The sequence below is a fragment of the Schistocerca americana genome, chromosome 3 (assembly GCF_021461395.2).
Source record: "Schistocerca americana isolate TAMUIC-IGC-003095 chromosome 3, iqSchAmer2.1, whole genome shotgun sequence".
Lineage (NCBI taxonomy): Eukaryota > Metazoa > Arthropoda > Insecta > Orthoptera > Acrididae > Schistocerca > Schistocerca americana.
The window spans coordinates 630,295,621-630,317,069 of record NC_060121.1 but is presented as its reverse complement, the minus strand read 5'-3'; the positions used below and the strand labels follow the sequence as shown (position 1 = coordinate 630,317,069).

The following is a 21,449-nucleotide window of genomic DNA, read 5'->3' as shown; positions in this document are numbered from 1 at the left end:
TGCTTTACAGCATGATATAAAGCTGCTATCATAAACTGATACCAAAGCAAGTACTACTTTCTGTCATTCATATATATATGGTTGAGAACTGCTGTCAGTAGAAATGCGATAGGTAGTACATAGCTCCAATTATATAATTTTTTTTAATAGTTTGATATTAGATTATGAAGACCCATGTGAAACACAAATGAAATATGTTTGAAAATTGTGCAAGATTTTTTTTCTTAATGGCATGAATGTGGTTGGCGCTTATACAACAGAACTTCAAAAAGTAAGTTGTTATGGCAATTCAAGTTACGTTTATTGGAAGCTGAAATGACATAGCTATGTGACACTGTTCTTCAGAATAGTTGCAAAGTCTCTGTAAACAATGCTCAGCATATTTACCAGACCTTAAATTTCTCAATGATAGAAATTTGCTCATTGGTCACAAAGCCATTGAAGAACTGCTGTGTGAATGTCCTTATCTTTGGAAAATCTCTCTCCCCCAATGTTCTTTCAGCTTGGCAATTATCTGAACATTGCTACCTGTGGTTTATGTCAATGGCCTTCCTTTCTGATCAGCATCACCAACATTTGTGTGGCCCTGATCAAATTATTAGTGAAAGTTCACTATGGTTGGACACAACATTCAAATTAGCCCAGATGCTGCCAAAATCTCACAGTGAAGCTGTGTGCAGTTTAAATGTTGTGGCCATCTGAATCATACTGTCCTCTGTACTTCAACTTTGCAGTACATTTCCAGTTGCTGTGCCATTTCATTCCCATGCTGTGATGAAGCTGTTATTCATCCCACAACAAAGCTCTCTTCAGAAAACTTGGAACATGTACTCTCTTTGACAATGTTCCGCTCTAATTCTGCAATGATCTAAGCTTGGAGTGGCATGTATAACTTACTTTCTGAAATCCCTATGTATGTGTGTCTGTATAGATGTATGCATCTGTATAGGTGTATGTGTGTATGTAGCACCATCAGTGGGCCAAAGATCATATGGGAAAAATTTTCTGGAAAGTACGGTGTCTGTTTCTTGGATATAAATGTATGCACCATTTATTTAAAATGAAATCTTGCTTCAGGTTCCATTGGTGCCAATGATTCCAGCTCTGAGTGTGCTCATCAATTTGTATTTGATGTTGATGCTTGACAGAAATACATGGATTAGGTTTTCTGTGTGGTTGGTTATAGGTAAGTGAATATGTAATGTGTGTATGTATAGTAATACTTTATTGTTATGTTTCTCAAAAGAGAATGTGATATTAATTTCAGGAATGACATTGATGGTGATATAGTAAGGCAATAGATGCATGTAGGTGTAAGTCAGTCATTAATAAATTCATTTTATTTTATGCATTATTAATTTTTGTGTTGAAGAAAAAATCTTCTATAAGAATAGTGGTGAAACATTATTGATTACTTTTATCGTCCTAATTTTTCCATTCCTTCAGCTGTAGTACATCTTAGTTTTTCTTGCCTTTTCCCATTATTCTTTAATATGTGATGAAGAAAATATTTATTAATCCATAAATAGTCCATTCTCTTTCTCTCTGACACTTCTGATTTCATGACAGAAAAAAAACTGCCTTCTAGAGAGTTTCTGGAATTCCAGAATCTTGGGAAGAAGAAGAAGAAGAAGAAGAAGAAGAAGAAGAAGAAGAACTGTAGGCAAGCAATTGCTGCCAGAACCAACATCAAAAATTAGTGGTTTATGATGCATCATCCTTGATTTGCTTTTAAGGTTTAAGTCTCACAGTCATTGAATAAAAACAAAAGTTGTTTTGCAGCAATGTATTTGTAAGCCAAAGTGATAATATATCAACTATACATATAAAAGTTCACTTACCTCTGAGAAGGCCTCAGTGTCAACCAGCAAAGTCATATTGTGCAAAACTGTGTGTGAGGTTCAGATACTTAAATTACACGGCTTAGAGTCAATAGTTTTTCTGTTAAAAATTGTTGTTTGGTTATCACTCCCCATAAGCCCACTCTTGCTTTCACAAAATCTGAAGTATTTCATCAAAACTTAAAAATTATAGCTTTTATTAGTGTCCATCTCTGTTACATATTTTCAAAGAGCTTCTCTAGATAATAATTCAAACTGAGTTAAAAACAGTATACAAGCATCTGACCTGAACTAAATCACAGATATGGAAATGGTAAAGTGCTTTGATTTGCACTGGTCTGAAAAGCACCATTCTTCATTCTGCCTTTTTTTCACTATGACACAACAGCAGTAACTGAGCTGACATAGCTTGCAAAACTCTAACATTTTCATTTCCTTCTAACATTTTTCATCAATGAAGACACTAAATTTTTTGTTATTTCAAACACCAACTGACTCTTAATCACAATGAACTGAGAAATATTTTTAGTCAGACATTAACATCTTATAAAAATTCATATTTCTTTTCAGAAAGCACTTACGTTCCTCAATATCACTGTAATTACAAATTTATTTATCATCAATTAATTTCAAACAGTAGTATTACAGTTGTAATTAAGTACAAGTACAACACTGAGGCTGAGTATAACTCACCTAGCCTTAAATAAACTATCACAGATTCTTGAGACATCCAAGCTGTCCCCTCATCTGCTGGGCTCTGGATAAAGTGGGGTGCTGCAACAGGAGTATATGATCTGAAGTGTTTTGGGTCCAGACACATTCTGCACCCATCTTCCAATGTCAAACCATGTAGTAACACCAGCAATGCCGGGGCTGTTTCCATGTCGATCTTGGGCATTGGCTCTGGTGACAGTGCTCACAGTGCTGATGATACTCATCTCAGCAGCTGCTCAGGCACAGGTGACAGAATCCCTGATGGAGGTTTAAGAAGCAATAGAAGAACTGCTGGTTCAGTCACCGAGGACAGATGCCTTCACCCGTGTGGGAGTGGAGAACTGGCTGCACCAGGCAATGTGACACATCATGTGGATGAGCTTGGAGGTGATGGTGTGACATCAGGGGGCCCCCGGTCATCCACACGAAGCTGAAGCTTATCATGGTGCCTCGAGCAGAGGCTGTCGTCTGTGTGCATGTCGCCAAGTGGCGGGCCCCTGGCATCTGGTGATGGCAGGTGGAATCCATTTAGGACAATGTCTGAATCTGCGCACCCAGACAGCCACATCTGGCTGGAACAGGTACAGTGGCTGCATGGGTTTAGTGAACAGGTGGAAGGTGCAGGAGATGTAGCAGTTTCCTCAGCTTGTGCCCATAGCGTAGTTCTGCCAGGCATTTCTTGCCAAATGCCTTGAAATGGTACAAGGAGAGAAACCGATCTAAGGCAATGTTGGCTGAAGAGCCAGCAGCGTACATTTTCATCTGAATTTTGAACCTTTGCACTAACCATTTTGCCTCAGTATTAGATTGTGGATGGAACAGTAGGGCGAGGATTTGAAGGGTACCGTAGGAATTGCAAAATGCCAAAAACTCTTGCGATGAAAATTGTAGACCATTATCAGACACCAACATTGTGGGCAAGCCTTCAAGTAAAACATTTTGGACAAGGCAGTGATGTGGCAGTTTTGGATGTGGAAACATAATAAATGACATACAAAAAATGAGAATATGCATCAATGACCAACAGCCAATAGGCATTCAGAAAGGGGCCAGTCAAATCCACATGTCTATGGTTCCATGCATGTGACAGCATCAGCCAAGTAAAGGACAACACCTGGGAAACTGCTTGGTGTGTTGCACACTGTGAACAGGGGCAACCAGGCGGGTACAATAGGCGTTAGATGAGTATGTGCCAAGCAAGATTGTAAGAGATGGAAAAGAGCCACCGTGGTGCAACAACAGAGTTAGAAAACTGCTGCGGAAGCAAAGGGAACTTCACAGCAAACATAAACGTAGCCAAAGCCTTGAAGACAAACAAAAATTACGTGAAGTGAAATGTAGTGTGAGGAGGGTTATGCGAGAGGCGTTCAATGAATTCAAAAGAAAAGTTCTATGTACTGACTTGGCAGAAAATCCTAAGAAATTTTGGTCTTATGTCAAAGCCATAGGTGGATCAAAACAAAATGTCCAGACACTCTGTGACCCAAATGGCACTGAAACAAAGGATGACAGACTAAAGGCCGAAATACTAAATGTCTTTTTCCAAAGCTGTTTCACGGAGGAAGACTGCACTGTAGTTCCTTCTCTAGATTGTCACACAGATGACAAAATGGTAGATATGGAAATAGACGACAGAGGGATAGAGAAACAATTATAATCGTTCCAAACAGGAAAGGCCACTGGACCTGATGGGATACCAGTTCAATTTTACACAGAATACACGAAGGAACTTGACCCCCATCTTGCAGTGGTGTACCGTAGGTCTCTAGAAGAGTGTAGCATTCCAAAGGATTGGAAAAGGGCACAGGTCATTCTCCTTTTCAAGAAGGGACGTCGAACAGATGTGCAGAACTATAGACCTATATCTCTAATGTCGATCAGTTGTAGCATTTTGGAACATGTTATGTTAGAGTATAATGACTTTTCTGGAGACTAGAAATCTATTCTGTAGGAATCAGCATGGGTTTCAAAAAAGACGGTCGTGTGAAACCCAGCTCGCGCTATTCGTCCATGAGACTCAGAGGGCCATAGACATGGGTTCACAGGTAGATGCCATGTTTCTTGACTTCTGCAAGGCATTCAATACAGTTCCCCACAGTCATTTAATGAACAAAGTAAGAGCATATGGACTATCAGACCAATTGTGTGATTGGATTGAAGAGTTCCTAGATAACAGAATGCAGCATATCATTCTCAATGGAGAGAAGTCTTCCGAAGTAAGACAGATTTCAGGTGTGCCGCAGGGGAGTGTCATAGGACCGTTTCTATTCACAATATACATAAACGACCTTGTGGATGACATCGGAAGTTCACTGAGGCTTTTGCAGATGATGCTGTGCTGTATCGAGAGGTTGTAACAATGGAAAATTGTACTGAAATGCAGGAGGATCTGCAGCGAATTGATGCATGGTGCAGGGAATGGCAATTCAATCTCAATGTAGAAAAGTGTAATGTGCTGCGAAGACATAGAAAGATAGATCCTTTATCACTTAGCTACAAAATAGCAAGTCGGCAACTGGAAGCAGTTAATTCCATAAATTATCTGGGAGTACACATTAGGAGTGATTTAAAATGGAATGATCATATAAAGTTGATCGTCGGTAAAGCAGACACCAGACAGATTCATTGGAAGAATCCTAAGGAAATGCAGTCCAAAAACAAAGGAAGTAGGTTACAGTACGTTTGTTTGCCCACTGCTTGAATACTGCTCAGCAGTGTGGGATCCATACCAGATAGGGTTGATAGAAGAGAGAGAGAAGATCCAACGGAGAGCAGTGCGCTTCATTACAGGATCATTTAGTAATCGCGAAAGCATTACGGAGATGATAGATAAACTCTAGTGGAAGACTCTGCAGGAGAGACGCTCAGTAGCTCGGTACGGGCTTTTGTTAAAGTTTAGAGAACATACCTTCACCGAAGAGTCGAGCAGTATATTGCTCCCTCTGTATATCTCACGAAGAGACCATGAGGATAAAATCAGAGAGATTAGAGCCCACACAGAAGCATACTGACAATCCTTCTTTCCACAAACAATAGGAGACTGGAATAGAAGGGAGAACTGATAGAGGTACTCAGGGTACCCTCCGCCACACACCTTCAGGTGGCTTGTGGAGTATGGATGTAGATGTAGATGTAGATGTAGATGTAGATGTAGATGTAGATGTAATGTCACGGTCCAAGCTGGGCCAAAACACTTGATGATGGGTCAATACTTTTGTGTGTGATACACCCTAATGGTCTGCATGTAATAAATGGAAAACTTCCTCTTGAAGCACTGAGGGGATCACTACCTGAAGGGCCACATTATCCATGTCTAAAAACAGAACACCATCCACAACAGAGAATTAATGTCAAAAGATGTAGTTATTACAGAGGGGGTTGGATGCACAAGAAGGTGGTGAATCCTGCCAACGATGCTATACAAATGTTATTACCTGCAAAATGGGATCCAAAGCTATGGCCTTCACAATCCATGTGCTAGTTGTAGGAAAACCATCAACCATCTGCTGTGCAGCAACATCAATGTGGAAACAAAGCAATTCCTCCTGATCAAATCCTGGATCCTGACCAGCCGACAGGTGAGGCAAAGCATTGGCATTTGCCTGTTGATTCATAGGGTGGAAATGAATCTCATAGTTGTCATGTGAAAGGAAGAGCCCAGTGTTGAATACAATGTTCTTCTTTATCTGGTAATGATGCAAAAGGACTGAGTAAGGAAACCAATTGTTTGTGATTAGTGACCAGGTGGTATCACAGAGAAAAATGTGGAATTTCTTTACAGTGTATACAATGGCCAAAGATTCTTTTTCTACCTGAGAGTTCAAAGTTTGAGGAGGAATCAGTATTTTTTAAGCATAAGCAATAGGCTGCTTGTTGCTGTTGAGATATCTGTGAGCCATTACTCACCCCCAACCTGTGCTCTGAAGTGTCCATTGCAAGGGCCATGTGAAAGCCTGGTTGGTGCATCGTTATCCAGAGTGCAGACTGCAGTATGCTCTTAAAAGTGGAAAACACAGTTTCAAAAGCCAGTGACCAGTAAAACTGAGTCCCTTTGTGGAGAAATACATGTAACAGCTGTGCTACTGCAGTTCTGTAAGTGACATTGGGCATGGAAATAATACAAAAACAGGAACGTGTTGATGCAAGGGTTTGAGAGCCTTACAAGAAGTTGCAAACTCAAGATACGTGGTAGGAGGTTGAAAAAAATTGATATATTTCTAAATTACACTTCAACCTGCTTGATTGGAGGACAGAGAAAAAGAGTATAGAGATTTTGTAAATGTTCGTCAGTGGAGGCAACGGAAACAACAATGTGCAAATAGCTTGCCCAATCCGGCACAGATGCTGTAAGTTGTTCTAAAAAACAATGAAAAATAGCAGGTGTGCTGGTGTCTCCAAAAGGCAACCGCAAGTATTGGTACAGTCCAAAAGCGATATTGACAACTAACATATGGTGTGACTCTGTCACTAAAGGGAGTTGTTGTAAATAAGCATCCAAAAATTTTTCAGAAATATTGATGACCTAATAATTCTGCAAAGTGTTCCAATATACAGGGTGTTACAAAAAGGTATGGCCAAACTTTCAGGAAACATTCCTCACACACAAATACTGAAAAGATGTTAAGTGGACACGTGTCCGGAAACGCTTAATTTCCATGTTAGAGCTCATTTTAGTTTCGTAAGTATGTACTGTACTTCCTCTATTCACCGCCACTTGGCCCAATTGAAGGAAGGTAATGTTGACTTCAGTGCTTGTGTTGACATGCAACTCATTGCTCTACACTAGCACATCAGTACGTAGCATCAACAGGTTAGCATTCATCACGAACATGGTTTTGCAGTCAGTGCAATGTTTACAAATGCGGAGCTGGCAGATGCCCATTTGATGTATGGATTAGCACGGGGCAATAGCCATGGCGCGGTACGTTTGTAAGCGTGTGCAGGCACTATCAGCAGCTGATTGGCCTCCACGGGTACACTTCTGCAATTGGTTTATCCAACAATGTGTCAATCCTCATTTCAGTGCAAATGTTCTCTTTACGGATGAGGCTTCATTCCAACGTGATCAAATTGTAAATTTTCACAATCAACATGTGTGGGCTGACGAGAATCTGCACACAATTGTGCAATCACGTCATCAACACAGATTTTCTGTGAATGTTTGGGCAGGCATTGTTGGTGATGTCTTGATTGGGCCCCATGTTCTTCCACCTATGCTCAATGGAGCACATTATCATGATTTCATATGGGATACTCTACCTGTTCTGATAGAACATGTGCCTTTACAAGTATGACACAACATGTGGTTCATGCACGATGGAGCTCCTGCACATTTCAGTCGAAGTGTTCGTATGCTTCTCAACACCGAGCGAGGTGGCGCAGTGGTTAGCACACTGGACTCGCATTCGGAAGGACGACGGTTCAATCCCGTCACCGGCCATCCTGATTTAGGTTTTCCGTGACTTCCCTAAATCGCTTCAGGCAAATGCCGGGATGTTTCCTTTGAAAGGGCACGGCCGATTTCCTTCCCCATCCTTCCCTCACCCGAGCTTGCGCTCCGTCTCTAATGACCTCGTTGTCGACGGGACGTTAAACACTAATATCATCCTCATCATCCTCATGCTTCTCAACAATAGATTCGGTGACCAATGGATTGGTAGAGGTGGACCAATTCCATGGCCTCCATGCTCTCCTGACCTCAGTCCTCTTGACTTCCATTTATGGGGGCATTTGAAAGCTCTTGTCTTCGCAACCCCGGTACCAAATGTAGAGACTCTTTGTGCTCGTATTGTGTACGGCTGTGATAAAATATGCCATTCTCCAGGGCTGCATCAGCGCATCAGGGATTCCATGTGACAGAGGGTGGATGCATGTATCCTCGCTAATGGAGGACATTTTGAACATTTCCTGTAACAAAGTGTTTGAAGTCACGCTGGTATGTTCTGTTGCTGTGTGTTTTCATTCCGTGATTAATGTGATTTGAAGGGAAGTAATAAAATGAGCTCTAACATGGGAAGTAAGTGTTTCTGGACACATGTCCACATAACATATTTTCTTTCTTTGTGTGTGAGGAATGTTTCCTGAAAGTTTGGCCGTACCTTTTTGTAACGCCCTGTAGATTGTGCATTTATGGGAACTTTAAAATTTCCACAGAGGCATAACCAGCTTGATGCTTTCTTTCCTGCAACTAAGGTGGTAAACCATTCGCTTGATGCAATAGCCTAAAAAATGACAGATTCTGTGACATGATCTAATTAATCTTTGACTTGTTCTGTCAGTGCCACTGGAGCTGCATGGGCCTGGAAAAAAGTAGGTCAAGCAGAAGGTCTCATGGTAAAGTGCACTTGAACATTGTTGGAACATCCCAAACCAGGAGAGGAAAACTCACATCATAATGTGTCTTAAGTGTGTATATGGCGCATGTTCAGGCACTAAATTCACTTAATCTGAAATGATAAAACTGAACAACTTAAAAGCATCTAACCCAGAAAGATTCTCTATAGGTGGGTTATCTACAACAAGAAATGTTAGTGACTAGACTACTGACTTGTAGGTCACTGGGGCAGAAAATTGGCTGAGAATAATAATACTCTGTTTATTGTAATTTACGAACTTTCATGACGCAGGAAGAAGTGGAGGGGAACCCAAGTCCATATGAGTTTGTGAGTTTAACAAGGTTACCGCAGCTCTTGTATCCACTTGCACGTGCAGAACTTCACAAAAAACCATAACATCAATGAAAAGCTCTTTGGCACAATGGACATAGCCGATACAATGTTTACATCCACATCCACATCAGGATCATTGTGCTGAATTTTTGCGTTACAAATGGAAGAAATATGATCTTTTCTCTTGCAATTGTGGCAGGTAGCATTTTGAGCAGCCTGAGGCACTCATGGCTAATGAAACAATAAGGGCTGCATGGGAGTGTGGAATGAATATATTGCTATTTACTGGCCTGTTTACTTTGTTGGTGCGGCTATTGCTGGGCACATGAAGGGCCGCCTTGACACTGTGATTGTGTGTGGACCACTGTGACCATGTCTTCCCCCTGTGAACTGTCTGAAGCTTGGTGTGGAGGAGAGGATTCGACTGCTGATACCTCATACCATGACTCAATTTGGTTATCTGCCACTTGCAACACCTTGAACAACTTTGCAATAGCTAAAATGTGGGAGAGGGAGGGATTTCCACATTGGAGGGCATGCTCTTCCACCTCATGACATGGATCTAAATAAATAATAGCATCTCTCACCATCTGATCAGCAGACAGATCTTTATGCACATTGGACACAAAGTGACGACAACGATGACGACTTAACTCGTGGAGTTCAGATGCCCATGCTTGATAGGTTTCACATGGTTGCTTCCTACAGCAGTAAAACTCAACTCTGGATGCAATAACATGGATGTGCTTATGGTAGTATTTTGAAAGTAGTTCACACATTTGGTCAGACATTAAAGAGCATGGATCCTGCAAAGGGATGACTTGATATAGTACTTAATACATTCTTGGCAATATCCACAAGGGAACAAGGCACAACATAAAATAGCATCAGTAATCCAAAACCTTGAAAGTGTTGGTGAAGACATTATACCATAGTTTGCATAACTTAGAACAAAAGTAGATAATGTTTAGTCCTAGAACAATAGGTTGGGGTATGGATGGTTCATTGCTACTAAACCATCATACAGTTTACTACTCCCCATTTTATTCAAAGGAAGTCATAATTTATAGGTTATGCATTAGTTACTTATTATTGTTAGATTTCCAGTGGTGTCTTACATAAGAAATAAGTACAGAATACCCTGTTAAACTCATGAATTTTATGAAGCTTTCGAAATCTAGGGTTAAAAAGAACATGGAAAATTTTCCCATTTCCAATTTTGGTTCATATAAATAGCATAAAATTCAGGAAAAATGAACATTTTTCAAACTACGAACAATGTTTCATTCTATACGGAGTTTTCCAGTACAAGTTGTAAACCTAATAAACCTTATTTTTCCTTTCAGTTCCTCACATACATTTTCAATTAACTTTATTTAATAGTTGCTGAGAGATTATTTCGTCACACATAACTAAAACATGATTATTACACTCCTAAGAAATCAAAGAGAGACTGATAGTTGCAAAAAGACATAAAGATGAGTACGAGAAGACAAGCAGTACAGGAATTTGAAAATTTTGAAGAAATACTGCAAGAGCATCACAGGTCTGGATTGGTTTAGCCCATATCACATACAGTACTTGTGATGCACTGAAGACACTATTGTTATGAATCATCTTTATCTCTTTCTTACTTTCCAGTTTTGTCTTAGATTGTGTCAGTTGCAAATATTAATTCCATCAGCAGTTTCACTACTATTTCTGTCATTTGTTGCATTTAATGTCATTTAAGCTTCCTTTCCTGTGCACGGTTTGTGATCCTGCATCATAACATTCTGCCAGTAACTCTGCCAACACATTTCCCCATACTTTATACTGCAAGGTGGTATGAACACTCTTAGCATCATAGTTCTCACAATGGTCTGTTTTAGATACAAGTTTTGTCATTTCTGAGGTTGTCAATATAAAATTACAGCTGTTGCTTTTCCTGCAGAATTTTTCTATGTATGTTTGTGTGTTTAGTTCAATTTTTCTTCTAATAACATTTCTTCTAAATTATCTGTAAATTTGTTCCAACATTTCTACCAAATGTAAGTTTATAGATGGTAAATTTGGCTCTAAGGAAGTTCCATGTCCCCACCAAAAATGTTAGGTACTGTTTCAATTAAAGGATCTTCATTAACAACAGGTCTGACTTAAAGTGATTTATTCCTATGATACTGTACAATGTGTTATTGCTAATTTGGTCATTGTTGGCCTTTATTGTGGACTCCCAATTTAGACTATATTTTTTCCAGTTTTGAGCCGAAGTGTCCAATATTCATCTTAACTGAAAATTCTGTTTGCCTACTTTGAGCCCAGTTCTCCATTTATCCTATTTCAGTAGTTCTTTCTAGTGTGTTTCTTTACCCATTTCAGTTGAACTGACAAAAATATTTTTGCTTGCTTCTGAAACCCCCCCCCCCCCCCCCCCACCGTGCATGCGCGCACACACACACACACACACACACACACACCTACCTTCATTTCCTCTTCCTTTTTCAGTCATTTTCATTCAATTATAAAGTCATTTTCATTCAATTATAAAGTACTATACTCCAAAATATTAAAAATTTCAATAATTCTTGAATACTTAGCTTGTCATTTCTTCTGTAGCCTTGTGCAAAGATGATATTTTTTATTTGCTTTCATTTATTCTTGTTCCATGCATGCATAAAGTTGCTTTGCGGCTTCCAAATCAGTCTTCCTTGAACATCTATATTCTGTGATTCTTTGCAGAATACTGCATATATAACTTTCATCAACATACATTTTCTTTTGTATTGCTTTCCTGTAATAGAACAACTATAAATACACCACCGAAAGATCTATAATTGCAACAGCAGCCTTATGTATTATGCACCACCCTTAATTCAGTTTTTAAGATTTAAGGCTTATAGACACTGCATAAAACCAAAAATTATTGTGCAGCAGTGTGTCTGTAAGTCAAAGAGATAATGTGTCAAATATATGCATGGGGGATTTCACTTAACTTTGAGAAGTGGCAAAGAAATGTTGTGCAATATGATGTATGAGGTTCAGTCCTTAAATAACACAGCTTGGACTCAATAGATCTTATGTTCAATTCATTGTTCATTTATCATTCTGCGCATGCCTGCTTTAATGAAATCCAAAACATAACATCAAAGCATAAGAATTGTAGTTATTATTATTCTCTCTCTCCAGTATGGATTTCCAAAGAGCTACTGTAGATATTAATTCAAATCAAGTTAAAAACATTACATAAGTGTCTGACCTGAAATATACAAAGCTAAATCAAAATAAATGATATTGATTCAATGGGCACCAAAGAAACAATAATATAAGACATGTATTTGTTTGTGAACATTCCAGAACAATCCACAAGTGAAAATAATATTAAGATAAATTCCATTTTTGAAGTTATGTATCAGATTTAGTTTACAGAATGTGACATGATGATTATTTTTTATTATGTGAAGATTTTTGGTAATAATATCTACTAACAGTTGTTACAAAAGTTAAGTATAAAAATATGTAATTTCCTGTTATGTCACATTAAATTTGTTTTCAGGGCATTTGCTGTTAATTATTTGTCAACAAATTTTCATCGTGTAAGATCAATGTGTGAGACTATATCCATGCATAAATGGAAAATTATATTTCCAGAAAAATTTCACCTGCTGATTGGAAATCAAAATATACTTATACAAAAACCAATTGAAATCTGGACAGAATTTAGCTTGTATCATATAGTTTGTTAATAGAGCAAAACTTCCATCAGTTTCTGATTTATTATAGGTGTACATACAAAATTGACCGGGTGGTAGGTAAGTACAGGTCATGAGTGAAGGCATCCAAGAAGTCCAACAAGAACAAGAAAATGCCAGTTATTGCCTGATCATATGGGTTAACAGAATACCAGTGAATCCAAAAGCCTTAGGAAGAAAATAATCCAGAGCAGCTGATGTCACTGACGATGATATCGTAAATTTTCACTGCCCTGTGAATAGTAAGCTGTGAGGATAGGTCATGAGTTTTACTTGCTTATATGTCAGTAGCGCTTTTACAAAAGACAAAGGCCCTAAGTTTGAGTCTCCATCTGCCACACAGTTTTAATTACTGGGAAGTGTCATGTAAATAGTTCAAACAAAACAGACCAGCGTAAATTATTACTTAATTACATTGTAATCATCCCACCCAAATGCAGGAAAGAAGAAAAAGGAAGAATACAGTTTCAGGAAAGTACAGCATAAGGAAAAAGTTCAAATGGTACACATATGTGCTGCAATATTTCAAGCAGTATCAGATATGTGCAAACACAGGTCCTCCGATTTGGCCAAGAAATTTCACAGAACAGGGAAGTTCAGAGAAAGAGGGGGAAACCACAGTACTACTAAAGATTAGGGAGTTACATGGGCTGTAAATGATGGTATCAAAATGTACTGAGATGTACAAAGAGCCACTATTCAAGAAAAATGTTCAAAAGAGGATATTTGCTCTCCATACAGATGAAAAAGAATCAGTTAATAACAAACTACAGGTTGCATAAACTTTGTGCAGGAAAGTTATATGCAGTAATGGAGGAGGAAAATCCCAATGTGGTTAAAGTATGTTTCGATATACAAAAGAATAAGCCAATACTGAAGTGCTCCATTGTTAAAGTATTCTGTTCAACACGGGTTTGGCTGTACAATTTGTGCATTATAATTCAAACTAAAGCACAGACAAAGGAAATCATTACTTTTTATCTTTGGCTTGAAACAGATGGCCTGAAAGGATGCAACCAAGTAGCCTTTACTCTGTTGGATTTTCTCAGAAACCTTGTGGTGCCCCATTCAGAAAATGGAACTGATGAAATTTATTTATTTTGTGATTCCTGCACGGTCATGATATGCTCACTAATATCCTTATTGGAAGAAAGCAGAAAATTTAATAAGCTGGTACATTATTTCTCTATTCATGAACACAGGTATATGCCTCTTGACAGAGTGTTTAATAAAGTGATAAGAGACTACTGAAAAATGGAAAAAATTCTTTCACTGCCTGAATACTATAAAATGCTGGAACAACATGGCATTATCAAGATACTAAATAGTATTTGGGAAGCAAAGGAACACAAGTACACTAAAACTGTTATCATCTAAGATGCCTTTCAAAATAACTGTTCAGCAAGTGATGCCTTATTAAAAGTCTAAGAAGAAGGTATTCCCATTAGTGTCAGACACTTATTATGGAAGTCCTGCAGAGGTTGGGGTATGGAAACCCAGAAAATGCAGCCAGGAAGTGAGGAGAGCTGCTGTCTTGGGAAAGAACAACATGGCCAGTAAGAAAAAGAAAATGGATATCTTAAAATTTATGAGGCATTTTAATGTATCAGAAATGGCAAAAGACATTGCTGAAAGTGATAAAAAAATTTCCAATTTTGTATTGTTGTCGCCAATAATATGTGCTGTATTTCAATAAGGTTTGTTGCTATTGTGCACTTCTGCTTCCCAAATATTTATGGACAAGCAAGATACCAAAGTTCATACTGCAGTACATTACTGTGTTTCTGGGCAAAATGAACAAGAAAGTAGCTTTCTTTATAATTAATGTTAAAGGTGAAAAGACACAGAAAAGATCACTTTGAATGTGTATATTAACCCTTAACCGAAGTGTTGTGGTCTCTCTGACTGCGCAAAAATTTTTGAACTCGCTCTCCAAGGCCAGTTGTGGTGGAATGCTTCTATACTCCCCCTACCCTCCTTAAATTGCCAAGCCTGCAATGTTCTGTTGTTGGTTGCATTATCACCTTCTGTGTTTATTGTTGACACACACTATTGATAGGCGATGGGGTCTCTTAGACTGCGCCTTGTGAACTACATACCTGTTTTCTTCAGTACGGTACCGTATAGCTCAAAATGTGTTGCCACAAATGTGTTATTTTTAACCTTCCTGAGTGTGATGAAATTGTTAGTCAGTCTATGGAGGAAGGTGTCAGTGATATAGATCAAGAAATAAATGAAAAACATGATTTTTATATTAGCCAATGATCACAGTACTGCTACCAAACAAGGGTATCATTCAGTGGAAGAACTTCAGGAAAATTTTGATGGAGATCTGTCTGTTTCTTCAGTGAATAGGGTCTGTTAAAATCGAATGTGTTCTGGGTGGTGATAAGAAAAATGTAGTTCCCAGTGATGAATGTCAATTTGACAGACTTTCTTTTTGTACCTATCGGATGGAATTTTTGTATGCAAATTTAAACCCTGGAATTCAGTTTTATTTGGAAATTTATTTGCTACAGAGATTGTATAATTTTTCAGAATGTAAAATTCAGTACTCCAACAGTTAGTTTTATGTGTACTATTTAAAAGAACCACAAAAAATTATGTGCTTTTGTGCAATAAATAGTAAAATGCTGCAGGCTTTGTTTAGTGCAATAAAATAAACTAGAAATATTTAAACAACACTTAAATAATTGTAAAAATAAATGTTATGTAGCATAAATTAAAAATATCAGATTATTTTTGCCTTAAATCTCAATTTAAACATAGGAGTCACCTCACAAGTTAAGGGTTAATAAAATTTTTAACTTCCATCTTTACATTTATTGACTTCAAAAAACTTGGAAACTCTGTCCATCTACTATGATAAAATAAATGCAAATTTTAGAAAGACAAACATACAATTGGAATAATACCTGCAAAAGCAGTGTGACTGTTAAATTATTTTGTTGATGTAATTAGTACATGATCCAGTCACATTAATGTGACCACTGCATATGTTCAACATCAATGTGCAATAACTGCTCACATAGTGCATGGCAGAACTAGCAGTGGATAATATAAAAGTTTGTTGGGGGACATGGATAACAGTGTAGTCATTGTTGTAAAGTGGAAGTGAAGCAAGTTCATCATTGACTTTTGGGCCAAGGGTAGAAGTATTTATGAAATGGCTAAGTTTGTAAACTGTGTGCATGCCACCGTGCTTAAAATATACCATACATAGCAAAATCGCACTATCCAAATCTGGTGCCAAAGCAATTGTAGTGTACCACAGACCATGGATGACAGGGGTGAGCAACGTGCAGAGATGTGTATGGGCAAATAGACATGAAACTGCTGAGCAACTGACCTCACAGATGAACTGAGGGACTACCAACAGAATCTCCTCAATGACCATTCACTGAACATTGCTGCATATGAGCCTCCACAACAGGTGCCGGGTTCATGCACCCATGCTGACTGCTGTTCATCGGTGACAAAGGGTGGAATTTTCATGCTGGTACCACAACTGGACATCCACTGAGTGGTGACAGAAGGCCTTTTCAAATGAATCATATTTTATGCTCCATCAGACAGATGGCTGTTTGCATGTACATCATGAAACATCTGAAAGAGCGTCCCCCCCCCCCCCCCCCCCTCTCTCTCTCTCTCTCTCTCTCTCTCTCTCTCTCTCTCTCTCTCTCTCTCTCTCTCTCTCTCTCTCTCTCTCTCTCTGAAACATGTGTCAGAAGGGTCCAGGCTGGAGGAACAACGCTGAGGTCCTCTTTCTGGAAGTCATAACAGATCAACACAATTATGCATCTATCCTTGGGGACCATGTCCACTCCTACATGCAGTTTCTTTTCCTTTGGCATGATGGCATCTACCAGCAGGAAATGCGAAGTTTCACACAGCTCGCAGTGTACGTGCCAAGTTCGAAAAGCATGAGGGTGAGTATACTGTACTCCCATGGCCGCCAAACTGTCCAGATTTAAACCCAATTGAGAATATTCGGGACCACCTCAAATGGGCTTTTTACACCATGGCTGCTCAACTGCAGCTAGCCATGGCACTGTAGTTGGCATGGCTCCACATCCCTGTCAGTACCTTCCAGAACATCACTGTCTATCTTCCTGCATGTCTGACAACAATCTGCACTGATAAAGGTGCTTATTCAGGCTTTTGACAGGTCATCACATTAATGTGACTGGATAGTGTCTTTTGGAATGATATTTAAAAAATGTTTCCTCAAAAATTTACTTTTTCACAAATACATTTGCAACTGCAGAATCTTTCTGACATTAGCTACATTAGATATGAAGATGTTATCTATTGGTAATACATGAAAATATGTGCTATACTAGGTCTCAAAACCAGGTTTCCTGCTTGTCTCAATTAACTGCCTCTGATATCCCACCATTTTTCCAGGACAAAGCTAAACTACTGTATGTTGCACTGTTTAATAACACTCCACTGCTTTCAACTTTGCTTAGATTTCTGCAATTTAAAATAAATTTCATAAATTTAGTGCAGCTGCAAGATTGTCACCTATATCTTTATCTTCAGCCATTGTTAAAAATAAGTATTACAAGCCTCAACAGACAAAATGATGATCATAATACTAATGGTGAATAAATTTGTCTCCTTGAAACCCTATGGCGGGTTTTATGTCATCTCATTGTCTGTGTAGAGCTTTACCATGGGAGGCAAGGAGATGATGATGTCTGGTGACAATTGATTAACTAGGTTCTTTATTAATCAGAATAAAAAGTTGCTTATCTCAAGATAGTAATTGTGGTACAAGCTCTCTGTAGTAGTCCACATTGGCCTCACTGCTTTTGATGTACAAAGTCTGCTATGTACACTGTTCCGGTTGCTATTTGTTGCCTGTCTCTGAGCTAGTAGCAGAGCTAACTGCTACTGCTACTGCGGCTCCCCCTGGGCTGATGAGATACTCGAAATCACTTGGTGCAACAGACTGTGATAGATTGGCCCTCCAGTCCATGGTGGCGATCTAAATACTGGCGGCTGAGAGGGCACTAACACGGCACATTTCCTGCGAGTCTGTCATTGGCCTCTATCAATTTTATTCGCAATCTCTTTGCCGCCTGGTGTGCTGGTGCCGGCTTACACCAGCACAGTGGGAATCCAAGTAAAGTTGTGAGCAATGCGCTCATAGACAGTGTGGCATATTGAAGTTTGAGTCAGTCTTGGATGTGTGCTTGGATAGCTGAAGTGGTTAAGGCAACAGACCAAGACAAGCAGGAAAATTTGGGTTAGAGTCAAAGTCAAGCAGAGATTTTCATGTCTGACCTGTAGTTAATATCTTTGCACATAATGTAGCTAATGTCCCAAAGATCCAGCAACTGTGAAACAATTTCATAAATTTAATACAAATGCAAGGTCATCACCTATGTCTTTTCCTACAGACATTGGTAAAAATTGTTATTTTTTTGTCTTTATTTACTTTTGGAAAAAAAGGCAGTTACCTTTTCCCTGCTGCTCACTTGCTTGTATCTTGGATCTGATTGGAAATTCTAATATGTAATAAAACAAAGCATTTTCTGACATGTACTTACATTATTTGCTTAGTTTGCTTAGTTTGCTGAATTTGGATGTCTATTTCTGTGTAGGAAAGTTGTCCATATTTTGTGTGATACTGAATATTTTGAAGTATTGCTTTATCATATGCATTAGTCAACTTTTGTGCACATGTGTCATCATTCTTGACTGAAAAAGAAATGCTTGGCTCTGAAATATAATAAAGAGCCAAAGATAAACTTAATCTTCACAGATGACCAACAGAAAGTTTTTTCACAAACTGTATTTAATAAGGAATACATGTGATTTGAAAAGTCTTATGTAAAAATAAGAAACATACATTAACTAAGAAGCAACTGGCAAGAGAAAAAAATGGTAATAGGTGGCAACCCTGTGGAACTAGTCAATGTTTTTTAAATTCCATAGTTAACATGTAAGTTTAGAGAATCCCAGTGACAATGATTCCAAAATTAAATCATTCTTTAGTTTATATGGCACAGTTAAAAGAATCTTAGATGACAAAGCCAGTACTGAGTTGACAATCTGGGGAGACTTACCAGACAGGATGAAAAGGAAACAGTTTTTTCTTCTCATCCCGTCGGGAAAGTCTCCCCTGACCTGAGGTTCTGGGTGACTTTCCCGAATGCTGCCCATTCCCCTAAACCACTCGACTACATTTGCTTCACTTCTCTTTCTTCCCCTTCAATTCTTCTGCCATAAGAAGGGGCCTCTGTCTCTGAAAGATTGCATACATAAAACCGTTTTTTATGCAAGTGTCGCCACTTGGTGAGTAAATCTTTTATCTATCCAATTACACTTTATTGTCAAAAATTGATTATTTTTGTTGTTAGAATATAAATATAAATGTAGATGGGGGTGCTCACAGAAAATATAAATAAATCAATTTTCAGTTTGTTGAAGATAGAACAGTCACAAACAACTAGTTTTCGGAACATTGTCCTTGGAGAAACACAACACCCGATAAAATTATGTTAAAATTATTTCAATGAAATAGAGTAGATCATGAGTAAGTTGTATATATTTCACATATAAAACCAGCATCAGACCATTCTTTATTCCTTCCCGACACCAGGAGCACAGATGCCTCTTCAGGCAGCCTGTTCCATGGCACTGGTTTCTGCTGTCAACAGGGAGTAAAAACTGATCTGATGATGGTCTCGTATATGAGACTAAAACTGGTTACCAAGTGAAATATATACAATGTACATGTGATAAAGACCATTTTCTTGAAAAAGTTTTATTGATCCCAGCTCTCAAAAAAGGTTTCTGTTTAAGCAATTTGTTTTTCTGTTAGTCCTCTCCCGACAACTGCTTTGGCATTTTAAAATAATGACTTGTAATTTTTCACTTCCTACTATTCTGTTCATGATATAAGTTACATTAATGTTGTTAAAATTCCTTCTTTAGCTACCTGCATTAGTATCGACTGGCGCAAGACTTGCTTCCCTTCTCTGCCATTTCCTTTATCATTATTCCTGCCTTCACTTATGAAAATTTCATATTGTATATTCACCTAAAAGTGTGCCTCACACCATGACGACGACTTTCTGAAATCAGTGACATCATTTTTACTGTATATTACAATTACCAACTAACATATTTTAAAATTTCTATGTCTCAATTATTCTTTCTGTGCGTAATTTTAATTTGTACTGTTTGCAGGTTTTATAATTTATTTTGGATATGGAATCCGTAAAAGTGAAGAAGCAAAGTATAGAAAAAGCAAGGAACTTGAAAATGTTCAGTATCATGAAAGTAAATATCAAGTAAACCAAAAGCAAGCACCATTGGCATCGCAGCCGCCAACATTTTCAACAATTTTTAAGAACAGAGCTTCCTATGATGTGAAACTCTAAATTTGTACCATTTTTATCGGAGTTTTTTTAACTGCTTGTGAATATCCATTGACTGTGACTACTTTAATTTCAAGACTTTTAAAAACATTTGGGAAACAACGGCCACTTTTATTGAATATAATTGAAAGGCATTGAAAAGTTGCCATACTTAAGGTACAAAAAAAAAGAGAAAAATATCTCACTGATAGGCCTCAAAGAAAATAATAGACAGTGAAGAAATTGATGTGTACAAAATTATATGTAGATTTGTCTCAAGTTTTTGTACTCTGTAAAAAGATGTATTTTATTCAAACCCTAAAACAGTATTACTTATTTGTAAATATATGTTTTGTTGGATAATAAACTTGACGTTATTTCAAATGCTTATGAGCTTGTTGTGCTCCTTTGTGGCAGAATTTGAGTCTGAATGTTCAGGATGTAATTCACTTTCGTTGTGAAAATCATGTAAGTGGCTGATGGGAGAATGTTTTTTTGATCTGCTTTATTGGAGAGAAAAGTGTGTTGAAGTTCCTTGTTCCTATGATCTACATTTTGTAAATATTTTGCTACCTGCTTTATAGTAAACGGACACTTCAGTCTTTTCCGTAACACCTACATGGTAGAAGCATTAAAAGAACGAAATGAAACTACTAAAAAGGTTGTACATACCTGGAACAGCCATATGACATTTGTAAATGAAATGCTGTTGAGGAGCCTCAACAGTAGTGCATTGGCATTATGAATCTCTAAATTGACAAGTATGTGTTACTATTTTATCTCAGGATCTAAGAAAATCTCAGATAAATGATGAGACACTCTGAAGAAGACAGTCAATATGTGGTGCTGGTACATGTACAGGACACAGTACCAAGACTGTGAGGTGCATGGGGAAGTAGACCATTCAAGAGCAAGGCAGTGAGAAAATTTGTGGCTTATAAAATAACTTTTCCACAATTCTGAAATACTGCTACTGGTATTACATTATATGCTTACATGATCTGGTGAAGTCTGCTGTGTAGAGAACTACTAAAAAGTATTTCCTCATATGGAATTGTATTGATTTAAGACCAGTGACTTACCTGGCTGCAGTGGTAGCATAGAAACACACAATTATGTGAAGGT

General features: G+C 38.1%; 1 protein-coding gene across 1 annotated transcript in view; it reads left to right on the top strand.

Annotated features, from left to right (window-relative positions):
* LOC124605717 (cationic amino acid transporter 2-like) overlaps window positions 1-20,714 on the top strand; it is a 402,039-nt gene extending 381,325 nt beyond the window's left edge. The window contains exons 14-15 of the mRNA XM_047137592.1: window positions 1,078-1,186; window positions 20,155-20,714. Of these exons, the coding sequence (XP_046993548.1) occupies window positions 1,078-1,186; window positions 20,155-20,348 (303 nt within the window). The 3' untranslated portion in view covers window positions 20,349-20,714. The remainder of the gene's footprint in view (window positions 1-1,077; window positions 1,187-20,154) is intronic.
* Window positions 20,715-21,449: the final 735 nt, after the last annotated feature.